General features: G+C 46.7%; 1 protein-coding gene across 3 annotated transcripts in view; it reads left to right on the forward strand.

Moving 5' to 3' along the window:
• The window catches only part of St3gal4 (ST3 beta-galactoside alpha-2,3-sialyltransferase 4), a 36,368-nt gene extending 14,313 nt beyond the window's left edge, over positions 1–22,055 (forward strand). For all 3 annotated transcript variants that reach the window (XM_055601416.1, XM_055601417.1, XM_055601415.1), the window contains exons 2-11: positions 12,976–13,051; positions 13,331–13,418; positions 13,858–13,938; positions 14,108–14,205; positions 14,518–14,578; positions 15,281–15,376; positions 15,483–15,672; positions 16,378–16,521; positions 20,684–20,827; positions 21,139–22,055. In XM_055601416.1, the coding sequence (XP_055457391.1) occupies positions 13,036–13,051; positions 13,331–13,418; positions 13,858–13,938; positions 14,108–14,205; positions 14,518–14,578; positions 15,281–15,376; positions 15,483–15,672; positions 16,378–16,521; positions 20,684–20,827; positions 21,139–21,225 (1,005 nt within the window). In that variant the 5' untranslated portion in view covers positions 12,976–13,035 and the 3' untranslated portion in view covers positions 21,226–22,055. The remainder of the gene's footprint in view (positions 1–12,975; positions 13,052–13,330; positions 13,419–13,857; positions 13,939–14,107; positions 14,206–14,517; positions 14,579–15,280; positions 15,377–15,482; positions 15,673–16,377; positions 16,522–20,683; positions 20,828–21,138) is intronic.
• Positions 22,056–23,251: the final 1,196 nt, after the last annotated feature.

A 23,251-nucleotide genomic window follows, 5' to 3' on the forward strand; every position in this document is an offset into this window, starting at 1 on the left:
CTCACCTATACAAAACTGTTGTGTACATTAAAAATAACCTCTCCATCTGGACGTAGCCTTGCACTAGAGCATATGGTTGGCCAAGCAGAGAGAAGGCTGGATGGTCCATTTGTGCTAGTGTCTGTCCTTGGAGTAGGACACATAGAAGAATAAGAAGAGCAGGTCGGTGAGCAGTGCAGGCAGGAGCTGCACATGTGTCCTTTGGACTAATATTAGCTGCCTCTACGTTAGCAATAACCCTAATAGTCACTGTTCTTTGCCACATTGAGTCACTCTACCAGTTAGAGCTGTTTTCATCCTCACTCACACAGCAGAAAACCTGTGACCTGGAGTCTCAAAACTGATGGGTAATTCAGAATTCAGGTCCAGGGATGTGACCTAGTATGTCCAGGTATGTCCAACACTGTGCTCTTAGTTTTAGTGTTTTATCTCTCTCTTCTTCCCACTGAGTTTTTGCTTTTAATTAAATTAAAAGTTTGTTGTTCTCACCAGTTTAAAAAAGTTAAATAGCCAACGGGTATATAGGAGCCAAGTGTGGCGTGGTGGTGCACATCTGTGATTGCAGCACTTGGGAGATGGAGACAGAAGGGCCGGGAGGAGTTCAAGGCTATCCTCAGTTACATAGTGAGTTAGAGGCTAGCCTGGGCTGTATGAGACCTGTCTCAAACACAGACAGACAGATGGATGGACAGACAGATGGAGACACACACACCACATACAAGTTCTAAATGGATACAGTGGCTCACACCTATAGTCCTAGCACTCCAGAGGCTGGGGCAGGAGGATTGTGAGTTTGGGGCCACCCTAAACAGCACAATAAGATCCTGCCTCCACTTAAATAAAATTTTTAAAAATTAAAAAAAAACCCAAATGAAAAATGTCTCTTTCATTCCAAACCCTGTCTCAAAAAGCAAACAAACAAACAAACAACAATAACAACAAAATGAAAAAGAAAAGAAAACGGTGAAGGATTAAGCGGTCTGGCACTTCCTAGCATGGAGAAGGACCTAGGTTGGAGTCACAATACTACCAAAAAAAAAAAAATATATATATATATATATATTTCCTCCCACTGGAGGAAAAGAGGTGAGGGAGAGAGGGTGGGAGTGAAGCTGCTCGTTAGGTATGACTCCCAGCACAGAAAAGAAGGAAGGAAGGAAGGCAAGAATTGAAGGAAAAGGGGGCAGTACAAGTATAAAAGTGAAAACTTTCACCTACAATCAATTCTATTCTTCTCCTATATCCAGAGTTTAATTTTCATGTAAAGAACCTGTTTTACTCCTTTATCACACACACAAAATCTGCAATGCATAATACAAGCAGTATTGTTCTCCAGTCTATACTTCATCAGTTTGCAACACATAAAAGTTTGATTTGTATTTTTAGGTTTATCCAAACCGATCCACACGGGTTAATTAGCTAACCAGTTTAAGTGGTGCTCAGTTGTTTGAAGAGACCACAGTTTGCTTAGCCAGATCCCTGCCTGGTGCTTGTTTCTCTGTTCTGCTGTTACAGTGCTCTTGAACGGGGTGTCTGTATGAAAGGGAGGTTTGCTGTGGGTTATACCCAGAAATGGAATTGCTAGGTTTTTAGGTGTGCATGGCTTCAGCCTCACTCTTACTGCTAAGCCTTTGTATTGTTTCACACCTTCACTGCCAGCCAACTATAAAAAAGGTACTGGGATTTATTCTGCATTCTGGGTCATCAGCCACCAGCAAGTTTGCAAGTGTAACAGGTGTTTGGGCCTAATCTGTGAATTAGTCCGTGTTCCCCTGATTCCCCCTACTCTTCTTTTTAAAAATACATGTTCTGACTTTGTAGCCCAGGCCGGCCTTGAGCTCTTGTCTTTTGCCTCAGCCAAGTGCTAGCATTATAGGGTAGGATTACAAGCATGTACCATTAAACCTGACTCCATGATTTATTATGGGAAAATACATAATCATAAAATTATATTTTCCATCTTAATCACTTAAAATTTTTAAAGTGTGTGTGTGTGTCTGTGTGTCTGTGTGTCTGTGTGTGTGTTTGTTCATGTGGGACCCAGAGGGCAGCTTTGAGCGTCATCTTCAGGAAAACTGTTTACCTTTTTGAGATAGTAGCTGTCATTGGTCTGAAGGATCACCAGTCAGGCTTGTCTGGGTTATACTACCATATCCACAAGTTAAATTTATAATTTATCCACATTGATTCGTGGATTTTTACATAGATTTGGGGGATTGAAATCAGGTTCTTATGTTTCAGGGCAAATACTTTATGGATTGAGCCACTCCCCTAACTCCTTTCTTAACTAAGTAAGTTCAAGGGCATTAAGTATTATTCATAGTATGTAGCCATCTCCACCATCAAACTAAAGGACTTGTCATTTTGTGAATAGAAACCTTGGACCCCTCCCTCCCCAACAACTCATTTTGCTGCTCCCCACCCTGTTCCCTCAAACCACTTTTTCACTTTCTGTTTCTATGCTTTTGGCTATTGAGTACCTCCTGTAAGTAGAATCATATAGTGTCTGTCTATAATGTGACTGCATCATTTCATTTAGCATATTGTACTCAATGTTCATCCCTTGTGTAGAAATTATCAGAAATTTTTTTGTGTGTGGCTGAACAATACTGGGTGAAGCATGGGTACCAAATGTTGCTGATGGCTTCATAAACACTTGGATTGCCTCTACGTTTTGGACCTTGTGACTGACCAATGCTGTTGTAAGAGTGGGTGTATAACAGATCTCTTGGAGGTCATGGTTTCACTTCCATTGGGTACATACCCAGAAGTAGAATTGTTGAATCCAATTGTGCCCTTTGTTTTCCTTTTGTTTGCTGTTTCTTTCCAATTTGTGGGATTGCTGATACTTGTAGATCACATGCATTAGGTGTGATTCATTTGAAGCCTGAGTCTTGAGCACTGTGTACTGTTGTGAGGCAGGCAGTGGCCGTGGAGAGGTCTCTTCTGGAGAGAGACGGCCGCCCCAGCAAGCAGCTTTGCTCAGGAGCCCGGGTGCTTCCTGGAGACAGTGAACAACTTCCTCAGACTGACTTCTTCCTGCTGCCTCCACCATGTTCCACTTCATGAATGTGCTCCTGAATCTGGGCCAATTGGTGGATCTGTGCTCAGGGCTGGGTGGAGTCTGGGCAGTGGCACTCCTGTTGTGTCCCCACACAGTTACAGTCTTGTGCTAGGAACAGAACCAGCCACTGAGGAGACAGGTGAGCACAGCTGTGGGAATGGGTAGGAGCTGTGGCTGACCCCCTTCCCTTCGCTGGAGTGAGACAGACCTGGAGTGGAGAGAGACAGCTGTGTGCCATACCAGTGCTTGCTCTGTACTGGTTTAGCATCGGGCTATGGCTTTTAATAACAGGATATATCTGAAGTTCGTGACACCTTAGTCTTGACACTTTCATTTTGTTGTTTTTGAGTCTTTATGTAGGCAGTTTGTTTTGTTTTGCTTTGCTTTTGTGACAAAGTAACACTATGTAGTCCTTGCTGTCCTGAAACTTTCTATGTAGACCAGCTGGCCTTGAATTCTTAAAGATCTGCATGCCTCTGCCCCCACGTCCTAGGATTAAAGGTATACTAGACAGGAGCTTACTGTGTATCCCTGGCTTGCCACTGCCTCCTGAATGCTGGAATTATAGGTATGCACCTGAACCTGTTATCCCCTTTTCCAGAGGAGAAATCTGAGGCTGAGTTCCAAGTTGGTGGCCGCAGAGGTTAAGTTTGGACTTAAGATTTTTCAGAGTATCATAGCCCTTTTCTCTTCAGCCAGTGCTTTGAGCCCCTTGCCCCTCCCCCCCTCGAAGTTGGTTTTATGCCAAACTGATTGTCTTGAGGAACATGTAAAACATGTAAGGAGGAAAGAGAAATAGGGTGCCAGTGGGTCCCTATCTTTCCTAGGGCTACCCAGAGCCTGCTGTCTTCAGCTTCTGGTATATTTCCACACTCTGGAACTGGTAGTGGTTGAGTTGAGTCAAGGAAATCACTGGCCATCTCTCCAGAAACCACATGTGCCTTGTGATAGTGGTGCCCTTCTGAAAGTAGCCACAGGCATGTGGCAGATAGTCGGTAACCTTGCTGACCCGGAGTTCCCAGTGTGAGACAAGCCTTAGCACCTTGGGTGTCCACAAAAGAGAGCTTGAATTTTCTAAGTTGTTGAAACTTTCTGCTCATGGTTGTTTTGTTTATTTGCTTGAGTGAACAAATGATAATAATTTAGACATTCACTCATTTAAAAATGTGCCAGTTACTTACCGTGTACCTGGTACTCAATGTGGTGTTGAGGAGACTGGTCTAGAATGATGTAACTGCCACAATGGAACTGAAGCAAACTACTGTGACAGAGACAGATGAGAAGGCTCCTGGCACCTGGCTAGCTAGGAGGGTGCTGTGGCCAGGAAGGGAGGGGAGTTTGCCCTTAACACTGATTCCTAATCCCATTTATATAACACTGTTGAGCCCTGTCCTAATACAGACCCAAACGTGACGCTGTTGGCATTGACTCCTGCCTCTGCCTCTACCTAGCCCCCATTCTTCTGTGTGTGGATTGAGGGTGGCGAGCATGAAGTTCTTCTCGATGAGGAAGGAAAATATGTTTAGTAGTGATAAGACACAGTGAGGATAATTACTGTAATTACTACAGTTAGGTGATAGTTTACTTTTTAAAAATTAGTATGTCGGCGAAGTTAGCAGATGTTTCTACTTAGAACCCTTGTCAGTGTTGACTGGCCACATACGTACTTTAAAATTTTTTCCATTTATTCATTTTGTGTGTGTGTGTGTGTGTGTGTGTGTGTGTGTGTGTGTGTTCATGGAAGACAGAGGACAGCTTATTTCAAGCATTGATTCTTTCCTTCTATGGGTATATGGGTCCTTGGGGATCATTATTCCCGGTTCAGGTCATCATTATTGGTGACACCTTTACCCAGTGAGCCATCTTGTGAGCCAACACAAGTAGTTTAAGCCACCTGGGCTTGTTGGTATTGTGTGGCTACACCAGGGCTAGTATAATCCACTGTTTTCAGATTAGGTATCTGGGGGCCAGAGGAGAGAGGGCCTGGCTGTGCTGGTAGTGAGCCATCCCAGATTCCAGTGTCTTTAGCCTCCTGGGTGGGCAGCATTAGGAGAGAACTACCCTCAGGAGGCCCTGGCTTTGGAGGAACCTGGGACAGGTCACCATTGACAACCAATTCTCCTTTATTTATCCTGGCCTGATGTGGCCTCCTGACTGACCACTTGGTCACAAGGGCTTCAGCTCTCTAGCCCTGAGAATTCTTGGAATTTGGTGTCTGCCCCTCTAGGCAAACACCAGAAGTATAATTTTCCGGCAGCTCGCTGTGATGTCTTGTGACTGGCAAGACATCAAATGGATGTCTTGACATTGTAGCAATCATTAAGACACTGTATCATGTGGATGATACAGTGTTTCTACACGGAAGTCTTCCAGGCTAGGGTGTTAGGGTGAGTATGGAGCGGAAAGGATGGCGCCAGAGAGAATCTTGTGATTACATTGGGAAGGTTGTGTGCCTCATTTTCATTTATGCTTGGGTGGCTTGGAGGACACCACCATCTTCCACAGGTGGCCTTGAAGCATTTGGTCAGTTTCACTGTCCTCTGCACTCTCTAAATCAGCCTGGAAGAATAGTCTCACGACAGGCTTCCTGTGATGGCTCTACACAGGGGTGGGGACTGATATCCAGCTAGGACATTGCTGGGGGCTGTGCCAGATGTGCCAGGGGGAACCCGACCTTTTACCACTATTTCTTCCATTCTTATATCACCAACATAATGACAATGATTCTTGACGAATAGATCCATTTGTTAATCCAACAAATCTGTTTTAAGAGCTGTGTGCCTTATTGGTGGTAGCAATAAGCAGAACAAGAACAACAAAAGGGGCTGGAGAGATGGCTCAGTGGTTAAGAGCACTGGCTGCTCTTCCAGAGGTCCTGAGTTCAATTCCCAGCAACCACATGGTGGCTCAAAACCATCTGTAGTGAGATCTGGTGCCCTCTTCTGGTGTGTAGGCCTACATGCAGGAAGAGTACTGTATAAATAATAAATAAACAAACCTTTAAAAAAAAAAGAACAACAAAAGGTAGGGGAGCATTAGCTGGATGGGGGATGCTGCTGGCTAGTGTGGAAAAGGTAAGTGAAGAGCTAGATGCAAAGATATCCAACCCTGTGTCTAAGACAGAAGCCTCTCTGCCTAGCATATAGCCAAGGCCAAAGGAATGTTTATGCCTAGCTTCCCTCACCAAGGCGTAGAGGCAAGACACACGAGAGACGAGTTAGGTGATGAAGAAGAAAGGAGCTAGTCATGTGAGTCCCTGAAGGTCAGCAGAAACAGGTCATGTGGGTCTTTGTTGGTGTGGAGAGGTAAGCCATCAGCTGGGGATCACAGTCAAGCAGAACCAGGGTGTTGACCCTCTACTGAGATGAGGAGCTTATGAGGTTGCATTAATCACATTGTATTCAGCCCCGCTTGAGGTCCCCATGGAGACTCACCTTGACATGGCAGGAAATGTGTGGAAACAGGTTCGGTAGAGTTCTACACTGAGGTTCAGAAGAGAGGCCACATCTGTACAGAGCTCTGGAGACATGGCTTATCATTGTGGAGTTATGTGTCTGCATGCTTGCAAGTCTGGTGTCTGTATGTAGTGAAAACGTGCTAGAGAACTTTCAGAGGACACCAGGGTCTTGGGTACTAACAATCATGTCTCCTGGGGAGGGTGGCATAAGAAAGAGTTAAGAAAGTTCTTTATTACTCTTGGAAACACTTAAAGGACTTTGTGCCAGAGTCCCCACTTCTCTAGTTGTACGAAAGGGCAGCACGTGGACAATACTTGGTATCAAATGAGACACTCCTTTGTGGGCTAGTTTTATTATGGGGAGTCTACAGTCTCTGTTAGAAGTTAAGACTGGGGCCCTACAGAGGTGACAGTTCCACAGTCACTTGTTCAACAGATGTCCTACTTGGGTGTGTTATGGTCTTATTGACCCTGTTTTACCATAGTTCCCTGTCTCTACAATGGAAGCAATTACAGTGCTTTATCTAGAGAGTTTAAGTAATACTTGAGTATCCTCCTAGGACTCTGCTAGGTTCTGACTCCATAGTTCTGCTGGGCCTTGCCTCCCTGAACGTTTTCTGTGCTGGCTCCGCCTATATCCTGGTCCTAGGCTGCTATGAGATCCTCTTGAAATAGAGGCAGAGGAAGTCATGCCCCACTGCTCTCACCTGCTGCATCTAAAGAGCTGGCACCGTGTAAACACTGCCACAGCTTTTCTCTTGCTGATTTTGGAGGGATGGGTCAAGCTGTTCTGGAGAGTAATGGCTGAGGCAGCCAGAGGCTGCCCAAGAATGTGGGGAGTGAAGGCTTATCTTAGCCCTTGGCAGCAAGCCCCAAGGTCTGGCTACTCTTTTGATTATTTTCTTCTCATTCTGGGTGTGAAATGTGAGGGACCTCAGTAGAAGTCTTTAAGGGGCCTTTGGGGTCATTCTTCCATTGTCCTGGTAAATAGTCTCAGACCTCACTCTGTACTAATCTTATCAAATGATTACTTGGCCATGCCTACATTTTTCTCTCATGAAAATGCTTTTAATTCTCTACAGAGTCAAGGCTGAGAATCCTTCAAATCCCTAAATTTTGTTTTATTTTAATTGTAGATTCTATTTTAAAATCATGTCTTTTCTACTCAGTCTATTGTAGACAGTTAAGTTACACAGTGTCCCGAGTGCTTTATGACCGAGCTGTTTCTTCCACCAAATATCCTTTTAAATCCTACTGTCTTCCATGAGGTTTTAGAGCACAGGCCATTCAGCCAAGTTGTTAGCCACTTTATTGCTAGGATGATCTTACTCTAGTTTCTAACAGCACTTGTATAACCTATAAGAAAGTCTAGACATTCCCTATAGTTCTAAACTGAGCCCTTTCCTGAGCCTTTATTCTTTTTCCTAGCCTGCACATGCAGCTTCTTCTAGCCTCTCCGCTCTAGCCAGTTCCAAATGCTGTTGTCAGGCATTTGTTACAGCAACAGCTCCACTCATCAAGACTAGGTCATTCTTGCTGCTCTGTGCTGCTCTAACCAAATTCTCTAACTTGGATAATGCATAATGAATGGAAGTTCATTTGGATCATGGTTGTGGAGGGTGTGAAATCCAAGATGGGGCCTTCTGGCTATTTGATCTTGGATTGATGGCAGAAGGAGGGCCAGAGAGCATGAGTGTGAGATGCCAAATTTATCTTTTTATAATGGCTCCATCCCATCTTATGGCATCAATTCCTGTGTTAAAAGCACGAATCCACTCATGGGGCAGAACTCTCTGCCCAAAGTACTGAGAATTGAATGCTGGGCGAGTTTTCTACTATGTTGCCCTACACACTTCTTAAAGGTCCCATCTCCCAATACCACCACATTCAGGATCAAGTTTGCTATGCATGAACTTTAGAACTCACATTTAAACCATAGGAGGCATCCTAATGCAGAAAAACCTGGGCAGAGTGGTGTGTGTGTGTGTGTGTGTATGTGTGTGTGTGTGTGTGTGTGTGTCTATGTAAGTGTATGCTGTGGAAAGGAACTGTGCTCTGTGTGCTTGGGAGACAGGTACACAATGTATCTTAGTTTCTTTTCTAGTTGACATAACAAAATACTTGACACAAGCAATTAAAGGAAGGATGGAAGGTGGAAAGGAAGAAGGGTTTGTTTGGGCTCACAGTTTGAGGGTACGGTCCATCATGGTGGGTAAGGCAAGGTAGCCAAGGTAAGAAGTGGCTGGTCACACTGCATTCAAACTAGAGGAGCAAAGAGCCATCAGTGCTGGTGCCCCATCACTTGGGCACAGTCTTGACTCCAGCCAGCTGCTAGAACTGTGATGCATCTGGAACGGATCCTCCTACTCCAATTAAACCTCATCTGACAGATCACTCAGATATGCCCTAGGTGATTATAGATCCTGACAGGTTGACAGTGGCAATCATCATGGGTGCATCTGACGTATCTGTAGGGTATGAGGCCTGAATTTGTAGGTTCTTGGCTATGCAATGCCAATCAACATTAGCGGCCACAAGAATGGCTGTTGAGATGGAGTGTTCTAATCCAGAGCAAGGCTTTTCTCAGGAAGAGGTGGAGTAGGGAGTAAGGAAGTCAGATGCTGAGGCTTGGTGTGTGGAGGAAAATCTGAGGCAAGGATAGCCTGAGGAGGGGATGAGGCAGACATAGACATTTATGTAAAGTGGACCTATTTATGAGTCACAGACAGAACTGGCAAGAAGTAGGAAGAACAGAGAGGAGGGGACGTTGGCTCTCCCAGATTCTGGAATAGACAGGGATCCCTCATCTAGGTGGTAGAGTTTGAGAGAAAAACGGTGGGTGATTCTGAAGGTGTTAGAAGGGCAGGCAGCTTTGTTTGTTTTTTAATTTTTGTTTTTTTCTTATCAAACTGAGAGCCAGTGGGGATAAGGTTCCATGGTAGAACACTTGCCTAGCATGCGAAAGGCTTGGGTTCAATCCAGACAAACAAAAATCCTGAGGTACAGAAACTCAAGGACTAAAGAGCATAGAACTAGTAAGAGTTTTAAGGGGCTTCTGCCTGTCCCCTGCTCAGCCCTGGTGGGGTATTGATGAAATTGAACTCATTTTGGATAGCAGGCACTGGCTAGGTACCAGTTCCTACAGGTTCCCATGTCCCTTGTTCTGCTACTGTGAGAATCCCCTGGGTGAGCCCATCAGCTCACTGTAAGCCAGGTACACCTTAGTTCATGGCAGAATACCAAGGGCTCAGATAGCTTTCCTGCTGTGGGTAGCTTTGCCTAGCAGGTTGGGTGAGTGGTTCTGCTTGACACTTGGTTCGGAGGAGAGGCTACTGAGCCTTGAACCTGGATAGCTCCCCTCAACAAATTGTCCTGTAGCAGCCAGTCTGAGAAGCATTGTGTCCCTGAGATACCCAGGGACACAAAGCAATCTTCTGAGCTAGACCCATCGAGGAAAGGAAGTAACATGTTTAGGTTTGTGGTTGAGCACCTTGGAGCAAACCCTAAGACTAGACAGCCTGCTTTAGAACTGTCCTGGTTCGGATTTGGAACAAAGATGTGCCAGTGGAGACCTGCATTGGGAAAGAAGCCAAAGAAGGAGTAGCTGTTTGTTGCTTGGGTCTGCTCCAAGCTAGTTAGCAACGACTGCCAAAGCCTCTTCCCTAAAGGTCAAGGCTGAGTGTGGTTTGTAGTTGTCTGTCATTTACTCTGGAACCTATCTCTGTAGATTGCCTTTTGGCTGCATGCTAGAGTCATAGAGGAGGTGGGTTTTGTTGTTTGTTAGTTTTCCATTTTACTACTGATGCCTCTAATGTAATAAAAACCATGGAGAGCCGGACCTAGACATCTGGGTATGTCTGTGCATCCCCCGCCCCAGGTCACTGCATTGGAAAGGCCCCCTTAGGAAAGATCTGGAGGAAGGTGGGTGGGAGAGGAGGCAGTTAATGAACAATTCTGGCATAGAGTTTTTAACTCCAAGTGTGGTCCCAGCAGGGCCCAAAGGAGCTGGTAAAATTATGGGTTCTCAGGCAAGCCTCACTCATACCTGCTGGAATCAAATGTCTTCCTCAAAGGTTAAGTAAGTAGCTTTGGAGGCTATCTATCTAATCTGGTGATTTTCCACTATGACTTCACATTAGACTCACCTGTCACATGTGCACAAATTCCAGGGATTCCAGGGCCGGGAATGAACCAGAATTTACATGTATTTATTTTGTAAAATGTGTGTGTGTGTGTGTGTGTGTGTGTCTGTCTGTCTGTCTGTCTGTCTGACAACTTGTATTTGGAGGTTGGAAATGACTGGAGGGAGTTGGTTCTTTCCTTTTGCCATGTGCATTGAACACAGGTCATCAGGCTTGGCCTCAAGCACTTTTGCCTGTGGAAACATTTTGTTGCTTCTACAAGCCATTCCCCCCATTCAGCTATCATTGAGAACATCTGGATCATTTGAGCATGAGCCTATATTCTGGATCATGTTCAAATCTAGATTCTGATTTTGTAGACATGTAGGAGGCCTAAGATTCTGCCTTGCTAGTAAGGGCACCCACGTTGCTCAGCTGACAAATGTATTTTGAGCAGCAGGGATCTAGCTATTGATTTACTTCCTATGTTGACAGCTGAAGAAAATGAGAGCCAGAGAAGGGCATATGATGTTTCTTGGTCACCTAACATGCCATTCACTTAATGCTCTAAGTTTTTAACTTTTGGTGGGGAGCAGAGTTGAGGTTTATTAAAGACATTTTAAGATGATTTTAAACATGAAGGCTAAGAGAGAAGGACCTAGAAAGAAAAATATGCCCCAGAGCATTGATGTGAGCTTCTCAAAGGAGACTCATCCATTTAATGCTTTTAATTAAGTAAGTAACTAATTAATTTTTGAGACAGGGTCTCACTATGTCGCCCATGAGAGACAGCCATGCAGGAGAAGAGGCCATGTGATGAGGAATGATTTGGCAGCTGCTGTGGGTAGCAAGGGAAGAAATGCTCACTTTTAGGAAAGCCGTCAAGGATTATTAAGGGTGACTTTAGCTGGAAATTTAGGATTGTAAATCTCCCTTTCGGCTGAGTGAGTGTGGTGGCACCTGCCTGTAATCTCAGCATGCAGAAAGAGGAGGAACTCAAGTTTGAGGGTAGCTTGAGCTACATAGTGGGGTGTAGGCTAGTCTGGGCTATAGACTCTCTCTCTATCTCTCTCTCTTACTTTCTCTCTCTCTCATACACACACACACACACACTCTTAAGGAAGGAAAGAAGGGGAGAGAAAGAACAAAATAAAACAAAACCTAGTCTCCTTTTTTCTCTTTTTTAATGGGGAGACCGTCCTTAGTCCCCTCCAGGGTTTTTCAGGTAGCTGCTCAGTAAGCCTATGAAGCATGAAAAAGTGTCTGGGTCTTTCCCTACATGGGGTTGTTTTTTGTTGTTGCTTTGGGTTTTCTTTTTAATTTGTTTGGTTTTGCTTTTGCTCGTGGTTTTGAACTCATAGTGGCACCTGGGAAATGCCCCCACTTGGAGGTCACAGCCAAGACTCCATAATAGGGTTGCATTCAGAATCATAGTATGATTGTGATAGACAACACTTCCTCTAGATGTTCATCCTGCTTCCAAGAAAAAAATCGAAGATGTTTTACTTGCCTTCAGGAGAGTACAAACGAGTGCTTGTATGGGCTGTCCTGAGTCACCCTGCTCTGTATGGGAAACCTGCCCAACCTGATGAAGGCCCTTGTCTGTGGATGTGTGTGTTCAGTGTGTGGCTCTGTGGTTTTTCTCTTCCGGACAGAAACGGGATGGAAGGAACATAGGCTGGACGAAGCTGGCACTTGGCATCTATACATCTTCCACAGAGATTTCTTAGTAGCTTCTAGAGGAGTTGGCCCATAGGGCAACACTGCTTTCTGACCTCCCTGGCCTCTGTCCATGGCATGAGAAATATCCCTTGAGCCCTGTCAAGCCATACCCTCAGGCTGCCAGAGCCTGTCCCCAACTGAACCAGCCTTCCCTCCTGATCTTACCGTGCATTTTAGGAGGTGAGACCTGGGTACTGTCAGTGACTAGAAGGGTTGAAAAGGGGGCTTCTTGAGGACCTTCATAGTATGTATCAGGTTCTGGCATGATTAAATTTTTTTGTGTCAGAAATGGTGGATGCACCCACTTGTCCGCCAAGCTGATTCTTCTTCCTGAGTGCTGGAGAATGGCATTAGAGACTGGTGTCAGCGAGTCTGGCGTGGGAAATGAAAGAGGGCTGGGACCCTCAGTTCCCCTCCTGTAGCAGGGCTCCATGCAGATCCCTCACACTGCCTTATGAGAGCTCAGGGGGAAGATCACCTGGGGCTGGCTGCCCCAAGGAGTGTCTTTATGCTTCCTAGAGGACAGGGGCAGGCCAGGGGAGATCTGCTCTGGTGTCTAGGTAGGAGCACAGGCAGAGCCGAGACTGACACCTGGGACTCCTGCCTCCTAGGTGGCCCGAGGCAGCCAGGATGACGCTTCTCCCCAGGAACCCTGCTATCTGCTGAGAAACATGACCAGCAAATCCCGTGAGTGTTGTCCAGGAACTCCCCCATGATGGAGGGCTCAGCAGCCATCTTCAGCAGCCCGAGAGGTGGAAGAGGGTCACATTGGGAGCCAGGGACACTCTCTTCATCCTGACAGCAGAAATACTTGGGTCCCAGCCCCTGGCTAGGGACAGGAGAGTGCCAGGGGACTGGGTCTGCTGTGCTGAGGCTGGAAGGGCCAAGGATCAGCAAAGGAGAAGGCAGTCTGAGGCTGTACCTGCCTATCTCTGCCTCCAGCTCTTCTGTGCTTGTACCTTGCAGGCTGGAAGTTCCTGGCCATGCTGGCTCTAGTCCTCGTTGTCATTATGGTGTGGTATTCCATCTCCCGAGAAGATAGGTACTTTGAACTGTGAGTACATTTTCTGTGTACTGTGAGTAATTTTCTGTGTCCTTCCGTTGTTTTTTTTTTTTTTTGCCTGAGACTGACTGAAAGGCAGGGTGCCTAGCCAGGCAGGAAGATTTTGAGACCCTTGGCCTGAGGAGAGCCTCTTTAGCAGCTAGCTCAGAGTCCTTTCATGAGGGTGGGATGAGTTGGGGGGCAGTTTGTGGGGGTGGGGATCCAGATGGCTTCTGTGATCTCCCACAGGGGAAATATTACGGCAGAAAGATATGGACCCTCAATGATTTGGGCTCAGAGTGGAACTTGGGTTGAGAAGATACAGTGTTTCAGTCCTTCCCAGAACTGTGGGTCCTCTACACCATCGCCAGGGAAGTGGGCCCTGCCTGGAATGCTGGCCTCAGAGCCTCAGTCCCACTGGGCCTTCTGACTCTTTTCTCTCTCTCTCCAGCTTTTATTTTCCCATCTCAGAGAAGAAAGAACCATGCTTCCAGGGTGAGGCAGAGAGGCAGGCCTCTAAGATTTTTGGCAAGTAAGCACCTGAGGATGGTACAGGGCACGGGGAGCTCAGGATTGAGGTTTTCTGCCTCAGTGCGAACGGGCTGGAGGGTAGACAAAGCTGGAAGAAGGATATAATATATAATATAGTCAGAGGCCTTGTTTTGTCAGATCAGTCTCTTTCTCATCCCTCTCCTGTATAGCCATTCTCGAGAACAGCCCATCTTCCTGCAGCTTAAGGATTATTTCTGGGTAAAGACACCATCTGCCTATGAGTTGCCTTTTGGGACCAAAGGAAGTGGTAAGTTATTGCTCAGTTCATTGGGCTAGCAGCTCATTGCCTAGGAGCTACTGTATGGGATTAAAGGATGTGGTTCATTTATGCTTAATGCGTTGCTCTACCCAAGCAAGCGGAAAGTTCGTGCCCTGTTTGTGTGTGCCATGTTGTTGGATGTTGCTATCCACTGGCTCCATGCCCGAGTTCTTTTGTGCAGGCCCAGGGACCTGTGTCAAGGAGGGAAAATCTGAGGAGTGAGTGGTATGGGAGCACCCTTTAGAGTGCTGATGACTGTAGTCATCATTCATTCTGTTCCTTCTACTCCTTCTCTTCCAGAAGACCTTCTTCTCCGGGTGTTGGCCATCACTAGCTATTCTATACCAGAGAGCATACAGAGGTAAAGGAGGTATTTTTCTCACTGCAGTCTGGGCACCTTCCCCTTCCCCTGAACTAGTGTGGAGTCATCTTGGTCTAGTGCCATGTCAGCCAGACTTTGGTTATTGGTTCACTATGGCCTGTTTGACCCTCCCTAACCTGCCCGTCTCCAGAAGCTGTTGGTGCTTTAAACCACAGCAACCTAACGTGAGCATCTAGATGTAGGCAGAAGCTGCTGAAAGTATTGCCATGGCAACAGACAGACCTGGGCAACAGGCAAGGGAGCTGTGTCCTAGGGTTTCTCTTTCCCTCCCTTCCCCTTTTCTTTCTATTCTTTCATTTTTTTCCCCCTTTTGAGACACGGTTTCTTTATATAGCCCAGGCTGGATTTGAACTCCAGACTTTTCTTCTGGCACTGTATAGGCGTGTGCCACCTTGCACAGTTCTTTTGCTGGGTTCCTTGTAGTACTCTGTGTGCCTTCCCTGCTCTCACTGTCTCTTTGCTATGCTTGGCTTGTTTGTAGTTCATTTTGAGGTTCAGGACTCCAAGGCCAGTAGGACTATTAGCAGGGCCACTTCGCGTGCCTGATCCACGCAGATCAGGGGCTGAGGAGAGCCTGGAAGTGATCCAAGTGATAGCCCGCAGGCAGGTCCAGATCAGGTAGAGTTCAGCAGGGCAGGGCTCACTTCCAGGTTTGACCACTCGCTCTTCTTCCCACGGCAGCCTCGATTGTCGGCGCTGTGTTGTGGTGGGGAATGGGCACCGGTTGCGGAACAGCTCACTGGGAGGTGTCATCAACAAGTATGATGTGGTCATCAGGTGTGTGGTCATCCTTCCTGCTTCTTTTTGGGTCCCGGATGTCCCAAACAGGGGGCTGTCAAAAGGCCTGGCATCTGTAGTAATGGATATTCTTTCCCTGGCCCAGATTGAACAATGCTCCTGTGTCTGGCTATGAGGGAGACGTGGGCTCCAAGACCACCATACGTCTCTTCTACCCTGAGTCAGCCCACTTCGACCCCAAAATAGAAAACAACCCAGACACGCTCTTAGTCCTGGTAGCTTTCAAGGCAATGGACTTCCACTGGATTGAAACTATCTTGAGTGATAAGAAGCGGGTAAGTTGGGACAGGTGGAAGAAAGAGATATGGTGATGGGGATGCCAGCCCGGTCAATGTCCCACACAGTGTCTTGTGATGATATTAGAGGGTTGGTGAAGGGACAGAGTGAACCAGGCTTTTCACAGCCAGAGCCTTAGGCGTCTTGCCAAGGGCATTGTTTTATAGAGCTGCTGATAAGCTGCCCCGCATGATAGCTCAAGAGCTGTAGGAGCTGGAGTGGCAGCCAGAGGCCCTCTGGGCTGGAGGGTTGCCAGGAATAGGAGCACTGTCAATATGTATTTGGGGACAGAGAAGCTGTCCCTCCATTACCTTGGAACAGGGAGCATTTTGTGCCTTTCCTGATAGTCCCCACAAAGAGCCTACTTCCTCAGGTTGAAGGCTGAACTGGTATTTTTTTGCCCAGTATGTAGACAGCCTAAGGCTCAAGTCCCTTCTTGTTTGTATGTCTCTGAATCAGGTAGTGGTCAGACCCCACATTCTCCATATGTTAACACCTTTCCTTCCTGATAAGGGGCCCCTCTTGACCTTTCCTTTGGTCTCATCTCTGGCACAACTCTTACCTCAATTCTGAGGTATCTGAACTCCTGAGGTATCTATCTTGACTGGGATCCCATCCTCTACCTGAAGACTACTAACTGGGTTAGAGTTGAGAAATAGGTCTTTAATTATTTTCATTTCTCCCTTCTAACCCTACCCCTATAGGTGCGAAAAGGTTTCTGGAAACAGCCTCCCCTCATCTGGGATGTCAACCCCAAACAGATTCGGATTCTTAACCCTTTCTTTATGGAGATTGCAGCAGACAAGCTCCTGAGCCTGCCCATACAACAGCCACGAAAAATCAAGCAGGTGATGACAAGCTGGTGACAGGGAGACCAAGCTTCAGGGAGCTTGGGATAATGGGTGGAAAGTGAGAAGGAAAGAATGATAATGGGCACAGCCTGCACTTGGCCTTTGAAGAAAGGTTTCTTAGCACGATGCCTTGATGGACAGTGTGTACTTTGGAGAACTGAGGTATCCTGAAAGTGAAGTGAGTGAAAGGTCTAGATTAGATTTGGGTGCTGGGCTTTAAGATGCTTTTGGCAGGTTCTTCTCAGAATCAGTAAGCTGGGAGCTGCTGGCACTCTCACTGGCCCTTATCTTTGGGAATCGTTACTGTTAGACTTTTAGCTTACAATCTTATATTGGAACACACTGAACTGATGGAGTGAATGGAGACTAAGCTTCAACGGTCTGTATTGTACATCATGGGTATGGTGAAGCAGTTTAGGGAGCTATGAGTTATAGCTTTGATTTCAGTACCCTGTGTCCTGGTAGTCTTCAGCTGGCAGGGTTTACCCCCTAAGGTAGCTTTGCAAATATTGTTTCCATGTGCCTCTCCTTAGACTCTCTTATGGGGACAGGTGAGGCAGCAGAAAGAGGTCAATAGTAGTCATTGGTAGGACTCTTGGTTTTGCCATTTTCTTTTTTCTTTCATTTTTCTTTCCTTTCTTTCCCTCTTTCTTTCTTCCTCTCTCTCTTTCTCTCTTTCTTTCTTTCTTTCTCTCTTTCACTCTTTCTCTCTTGCTCTTATTTATTATGTAGACAATGTTCTTTCTGCATGTACACCTGCATGCCAGAAGAGGGCACCAGATCTCATTAAAGATGGTTGTGAGCCACCTTGTGGTTGCTGGGAATTGAACTCAGGACCTCAGGAAGAGCAGCTAGTACTCTTAACCTTTGAGCCAACTTTCTAGCCCCTGGCTGTAACACTTTCTATGGTTCTCAGGCAGGCCTAGCCCTGGGAGATTTCAATTGCTTATCAGAATGGTGGGGATAATAGTTGTACTGACCTCTTAAGGTATGGTAGGACTTAAAATGATAATAATATAAAATGTCAGTCACTGAGACTGGAACACAGCAGCTGCTCTAGCAGTATTTGTCCTCTGCTGTTTGTTAATTTTCTTGAGAAAGGTTGGCCTCAAACTCATGGTAATCCTCCCACGTACTGGGATTACAAGTATGAGCCACTATACCCAGCTAATATTAGCCAGATTTTAAACCAATATGTTTATTCTTAACTACCTGTATTATTAAACATCATGTACTGAGTGCCTGCAACGTGACTGCCCCATGGGGAGCCTGAGCTCATATGCCTAGACAATAAGCTGTGCCCCCTGCTCTAAGAGACAGTGGATAGCAGGGTAAGCTGCAGGTCGCACTGCGGAATGACAACGTCTCACACTAGAGTTGTTAAAGTGCCGCGGAGACGCCGAGGGGGACATGCATCTGCTGAGCTGTCTCAGGAACTCTACAGTTGAGGTGGTACCATCATTGATCCTGTGGGCATCATGGTGTATATTAGGCCTGAAGTGACAGGAAGCAGTCCATTTGGTGTGGACATACAACCCTGCCAATAACAAGTTGTCCTAGTTCAAGTGGAGTTAAAGGCAGAAAGGGGGATTTCTTTTAAGATAGGGTCTTTCTGTGTAGACCAGGCTGGCCTGGAACTCACTGAGATCTGCTTGCCTCTGCCTCTTGAGTGCTGTGGCTAAAGGTGTACACCATCATGCCATGGATAGGGATAGAATGTGATAGAGAGTGAAGGCTTTAGAGGGAAGTAAGAGAAGGTGAGGATCTGAATCCAGTTCCTGGCAGTAGGAAGGGAAAAGAAAGAACTCTATAGACTTGACATTGCACTAGTTTTTCATTACTGCACAATTACAGTCAGCTTAGTGGCCTTAAAAAGATCCTAGCGTTGGCTCATGGCCTTTGTAGTATCACAGGTTGATCATAAAAACCGAGTTCCTATCTGGAGGCTTTGTGGGAAATTTTTCTTTCAGACTTGTTTTAGGTGAAAGAATTGGGTTTCTATGGTTGTAGGATTAGGGTTCCCCCATTCTTTCAGGCTGTGGAATGAGCGAAGAGGTACCCTCAGGTCTTGGAGGCTGCTTGCATTCCTTGCCCTGTAGCTCCCTCCACCTTCAAGCCACTTCAAGCTCAAATCTGACTTACTTCATCTCTGACGTAAGCATCCAGTTTTAGATGGTTTAGGTAATCAGGTCAGTTTGCTAGGGTGGTTTCCCCTCATAAGAACTGTGTGAAATAATGAACTGTTATTTAAACATCCTATTTGCATATTTCCCATACCTATGAGAGAAAGCAATTATGAAAGAGAAGCGGGGTGTGTGTGTGTGTGTGTGTGTGTTGCTGTTTCAGTCAGTGTCACTATTGCTGTGATGAAGCACCATGACCCAAAGCAAGCTGGGGAGGAGTGGGTTTGTTTTGCTTACACTTCCATATCAGAGCTTATGATTGAAGGGAGTCAGGGTAGGTCAGGTAGACGGAGGCAGGAGCTGGAGGAGTGCTGCTTACTGGCTGGCTCCTTATGGTTTGCTCAGCCTGTTGTTTAGAGGCTCCAGGACCACCAACTCAGGAGTGGCACTACCCACAATAGTCTGGGCCCTCCCACATCAGTCACTAATGAAGACAATGCCCTACAGGCTTGCCGATAGCAGCATATTATCAGGGCACGTTCTCAATTGATGTTACTTCCTCTAAGTTGAGGAAGTAACTAGGTTGTGTCAAGTTGACTTAAAAAAAACTAGCCATGGTGGCACACACTTTTAATCTCAGCACTTGGGAGGCAAGGCGGATCTCTTTGAGTTCAAGGGCAGCCTAGGCTACACAGAGAAACCCTGTCTTAGAAAAAACAAACAAACAAAACCAAAAACCCAGCTGTCATGAGTTCTACAATTCCATCTCCTGCCACCTAACACTTGAGGGTAGGACCGGGAGGTTTATGAATAGTTCTAGGTTTCCCTGGTTTCCTGCTTTCATGAACGGTCAGTTGTGATGTACTTGTTTAGTACAGAGAATGCCGGGTGGAGGACACTGTGATGACTGTAAGGGGCAGAACTGGTGAGGAGGTGATGGCCGTGTAACTCTGCAGGCCTCCAATCTGGATGAGAGAGCACAGGGTGGTTAAAGTGCCAGGAGTGGCCAAGTGTAGAAGCTGATGTCTGTAATCCCAGCACCCGAGAGGAAGAGGTAGGATTTCAAAGTTAGCCTCATCTACTTAGTAAGTTCAAAGCCAGCTAGAGCTACATGTAATCCTGTTTTAAAGACAAAAGGTAGCAATGGTGACAAAGAAGGCTTACCAAGAAGCCATGCAGAGAAAGAGACAATTGAAAGGGGTGCTGGGAGAAAATTGGCTTTTAAGAGGCCTATGGAGGCCAGGAAGTGACTGTCAGGGTGAGTGGGCAGGTGAAATGTAGAAAGCTGGCTCTCGGAGCGAACCAGGGCGAGCTTTCTGAAGTTTGAATATTGGTCTGAGCATCGCTGTGAATGAAAGCCTAAGGTGAGCAGGCAAGGTATCATCAACCCTGCTGTACAGAAGAGGTGTATACACAGCCACGAGTGTTGAACCATCAGGCCCAAGGGTGAGGCAGATCCCTCTCACCCTCTTTGCACAAATTATTTATGTTTGCGAGCTCTAGTGTTCTCCTTTATAAAATGCGGCTGATAACAGTCTCTGTATATGTGTTTAGAGGGGGGCTGAATGAGATGGTGTATTATGCTGTGTTCATATGCAGCATGATGCCTAACCCATAGTAAGTACTCAAGCAACAGGACAGTAAGCTCCGGCCTCTAGAGGCTCCTCTCTGCACAGGGCGTACATAATGCAAGCAGACACATACACATATAATAAAAATAATAAATGGTTAAAATTCTAAATTTAAAATCAGGGTGAGGGGGTGTGGACCAGGCGTAGGACACTTGCCTAGAATACACGAGGCCCAGGTTTTATCTCCAGCACCACAGGGAGCTTAGAAATTCCTAGAGTAACAAATCCACATTCTCATCTGCCTTCGCTCTATTCAGGTGCTTAGTTGGTTAGCCGTTGCTTTTTGTACGGCTAAGGTAAAGGATGTTTCTGTGGCAGAACACTGACCCTGGGTGTGTGAGAGGTGGATGGTGGAGGAGGAGGGGATTCTGGCTCCTTCAAATGCCCTCCTACTCTGTCCCTCAGAAGCCAACCACAGGTCTGCTAGCCATCACCTTGGCCCTTCACCTCTGCGACTTAGTGCATATCGCTGGCTTCGGCTACCCAGATGCCTACAACAAGAAGCAGACCATCCACTACTATGAGCAGATCACGCTCAAGTCGATGGCGGTAAGTGGCCCTGATGGGAGCCCAGTGAGCCTGGTGGGCTAGGACGACACGGCTACAGGGATGTTGGGTGAGGGGGAGGCTCAGGGGCACAGAGGTGTTCTGGATGTGGTCATTCCGTGTCAGTACTGGTACCTGGACATCTGGACACCTCAGCTGACACCTTCTACATTTGCTGTATGACTTCTGGCTCCTTTCTGAGAACCCACATAAGGAGAACTTCTAAGAAGAGTGGGGCCACGGAGAGTGGGAGGGAGACCTTTCTAAAGAGCCGCCTGGGGGACCCTCATTTACTTCCTTGGCTGTCTCCACAGGGGTCAGGCCACAATGTCTCTCAAGAGGCCCTAGCCATCAAGCGGATGCTGGAGATGGGAGCGGTCAAGAATCTTACATACTTCTGACTTGGATGAGAGCTGAACACTTCGCTTGCCTACTTTGCCACCTGAGTGGCCTGACTTTGGGGTGCCTGGTGCCAGTAAAACCCCATTGAGCTCACCCTCCGTGGGGAGGGTGTTCTGGGACTGGCTAGGTCTCAGGAGAGGCTATGCCCTGGCTGCTTTGGTGAAGTCCAAATCCAGACAGGGTGGATACACCGAGGCTACAGGAGCCTGGCCAAGGCAGCAGGGGCTTGCTGCTGTGGCATCTCCTTTCTGCCAGCACAAAGAGGTTTTTTTGTTTTGTTCTTGTTTTGGGTTGTTTAGTTTCTGATTTTTTTTTTTAATTTTTTGTTTGTTTTTTTGTTTGTTTTGTTTTGTTTTGTTTTTGAGACAGAGTCTGACTGTATAGCCCTGGCTTATCTGGAACTCACTATGTAGACCAGGCTGGCCTTGAACTCACAGAGATCCAACTGCCTCTTCCTCCCGAGTGCTGGGATTAAAGGCATGCACTATACCTGGCCTCAGCACCAAGAGATTATTTAACATGATATTTAATTAAGAGGTAGTAAAATGCAATGGGCTGGTCCCATGGCATTCACAAAAGGGGCACAACACAATGTTCTGCCCACTTTTTAATAAAATTTACATTTGTTTGGCCTGTTATGGCCTAATCCTAGAGCTGGCCTCCCAGGAGGGTGGAGGCATCAAGAGTGGGAGGGTGTCCTCCAGAGTGGGGTTGCTTTCTCCCAGCAGGCATGGGAAGAGCATTGACAAGGGGGTTCCACCTAGGAGGGGCCTCACCTGGAAAAGAGGTTGCAAAAGACAATTAAAATATTTTTTTTCCTAAAATGGAAGCACTTGTAAAGCTCTGTGTCCTTTCAGGCTGGGGAGAGCGTTGCTGGGGGTGTGATAGTGCACAGACCTGAGATTGCAGCAGGACACAGTCATGTTGGTGAAGAATTTTTGAGATGTGCCCAGGCAAGCATCACCACCCTGGCACAGCACAATTAGAGCCCAGATCGGCCCTGTCTTCAGACACCCAGCCTGGCATCTTGCATCCCAAGGAACTAAGGAAGGGAGGAGAGGCGAAAGGTGCCAGATGGAAGTGGCAGCATCTTTTCCCATCATCGTTTCTCTCCCTCCTCATTCTTTAGTTATCCAGACCTTATGCTGGGAATTGCATGTTTTAAGGACAGGGTGGGGTCAGAGAGAGAAAGCTGTTTCCCTTCTCAAATTAAGTGGGAATCATAAAATAGAGCTGGTGGAAGGCCCTATGAGTGCACCAGTATAGGTTGCCAGCACTGCAGTGGGCAGGGCTGGAGGACAGTACTGGAGGGATTGGCAAGTCCTGTCAGTCAGTGGTCCAGAGAATGAGACTGTTTCCTTCCCAGGTCCTTTGAAACTTCACAGTCCTGCCATTTGCTTTGCTCTCTGGCTCTTATTCTCCATCTTCTAGGCCTTGCTCTCCTGCCAACTGGGCCTACTGCCACCCCCACAGCTGTTCCTTTACATCTGGAGCCAGGAGGGAGTGTTGGAACTAGGGGACTGGAACTCACAGCTGTGTTCCTGGCTTTCTCAGAAAGAGCTGCAGTCTTGAGGTTTTGAGAGAAGCCAGGCTGGGATGGGATAGATACAGACAGGCAGAATTGGGAGGGACTGAAGAGGATGATACCATATCCTGGACACCACTGGACCACCACAGGATGACACAGTACAGAGAACAGCCAGCCTCATCTGACAGAACGCTCCCGAGGAACGGCCAATTGTGTGTGGCCTGAGGGGATTCTGAAAGGCAGTAGGACAACACTGTCTGAAGCCCCCTCATTTCTATACCCACTGGGACAAGCTATCTTACAGGCTTTTTCTTGGGAATAGATTTTGTAAGGGTCTGTGAGTGCCTCTAGACATCTATGCTTTGCTTATCTAAAAGGGAGTGTCTGTTTCTAAGTCCAAGGCCTTTTAAAATGACTGTCTGCACACACTATCCAGCTGCCTTGGACTGAGGCCACTGCCTGATACTGAACGTGCCTAAACTGGAGCCAGAAGCCAG

Source organism: Psammomys obesus, unplaced genomic scaffold (assembly GCF_907164565.1).
Source record: "Psammomys obesus unplaced genomic scaffold, mPsaObe1.curated_primary_1811, whole genome shotgun sequence".
Taxonomy (NCBI): domain Eukaryota; kingdom Metazoa; phylum Chordata; class Mammalia; order Rodentia; family Muridae; genus Psammomys; species Psammomys obesus.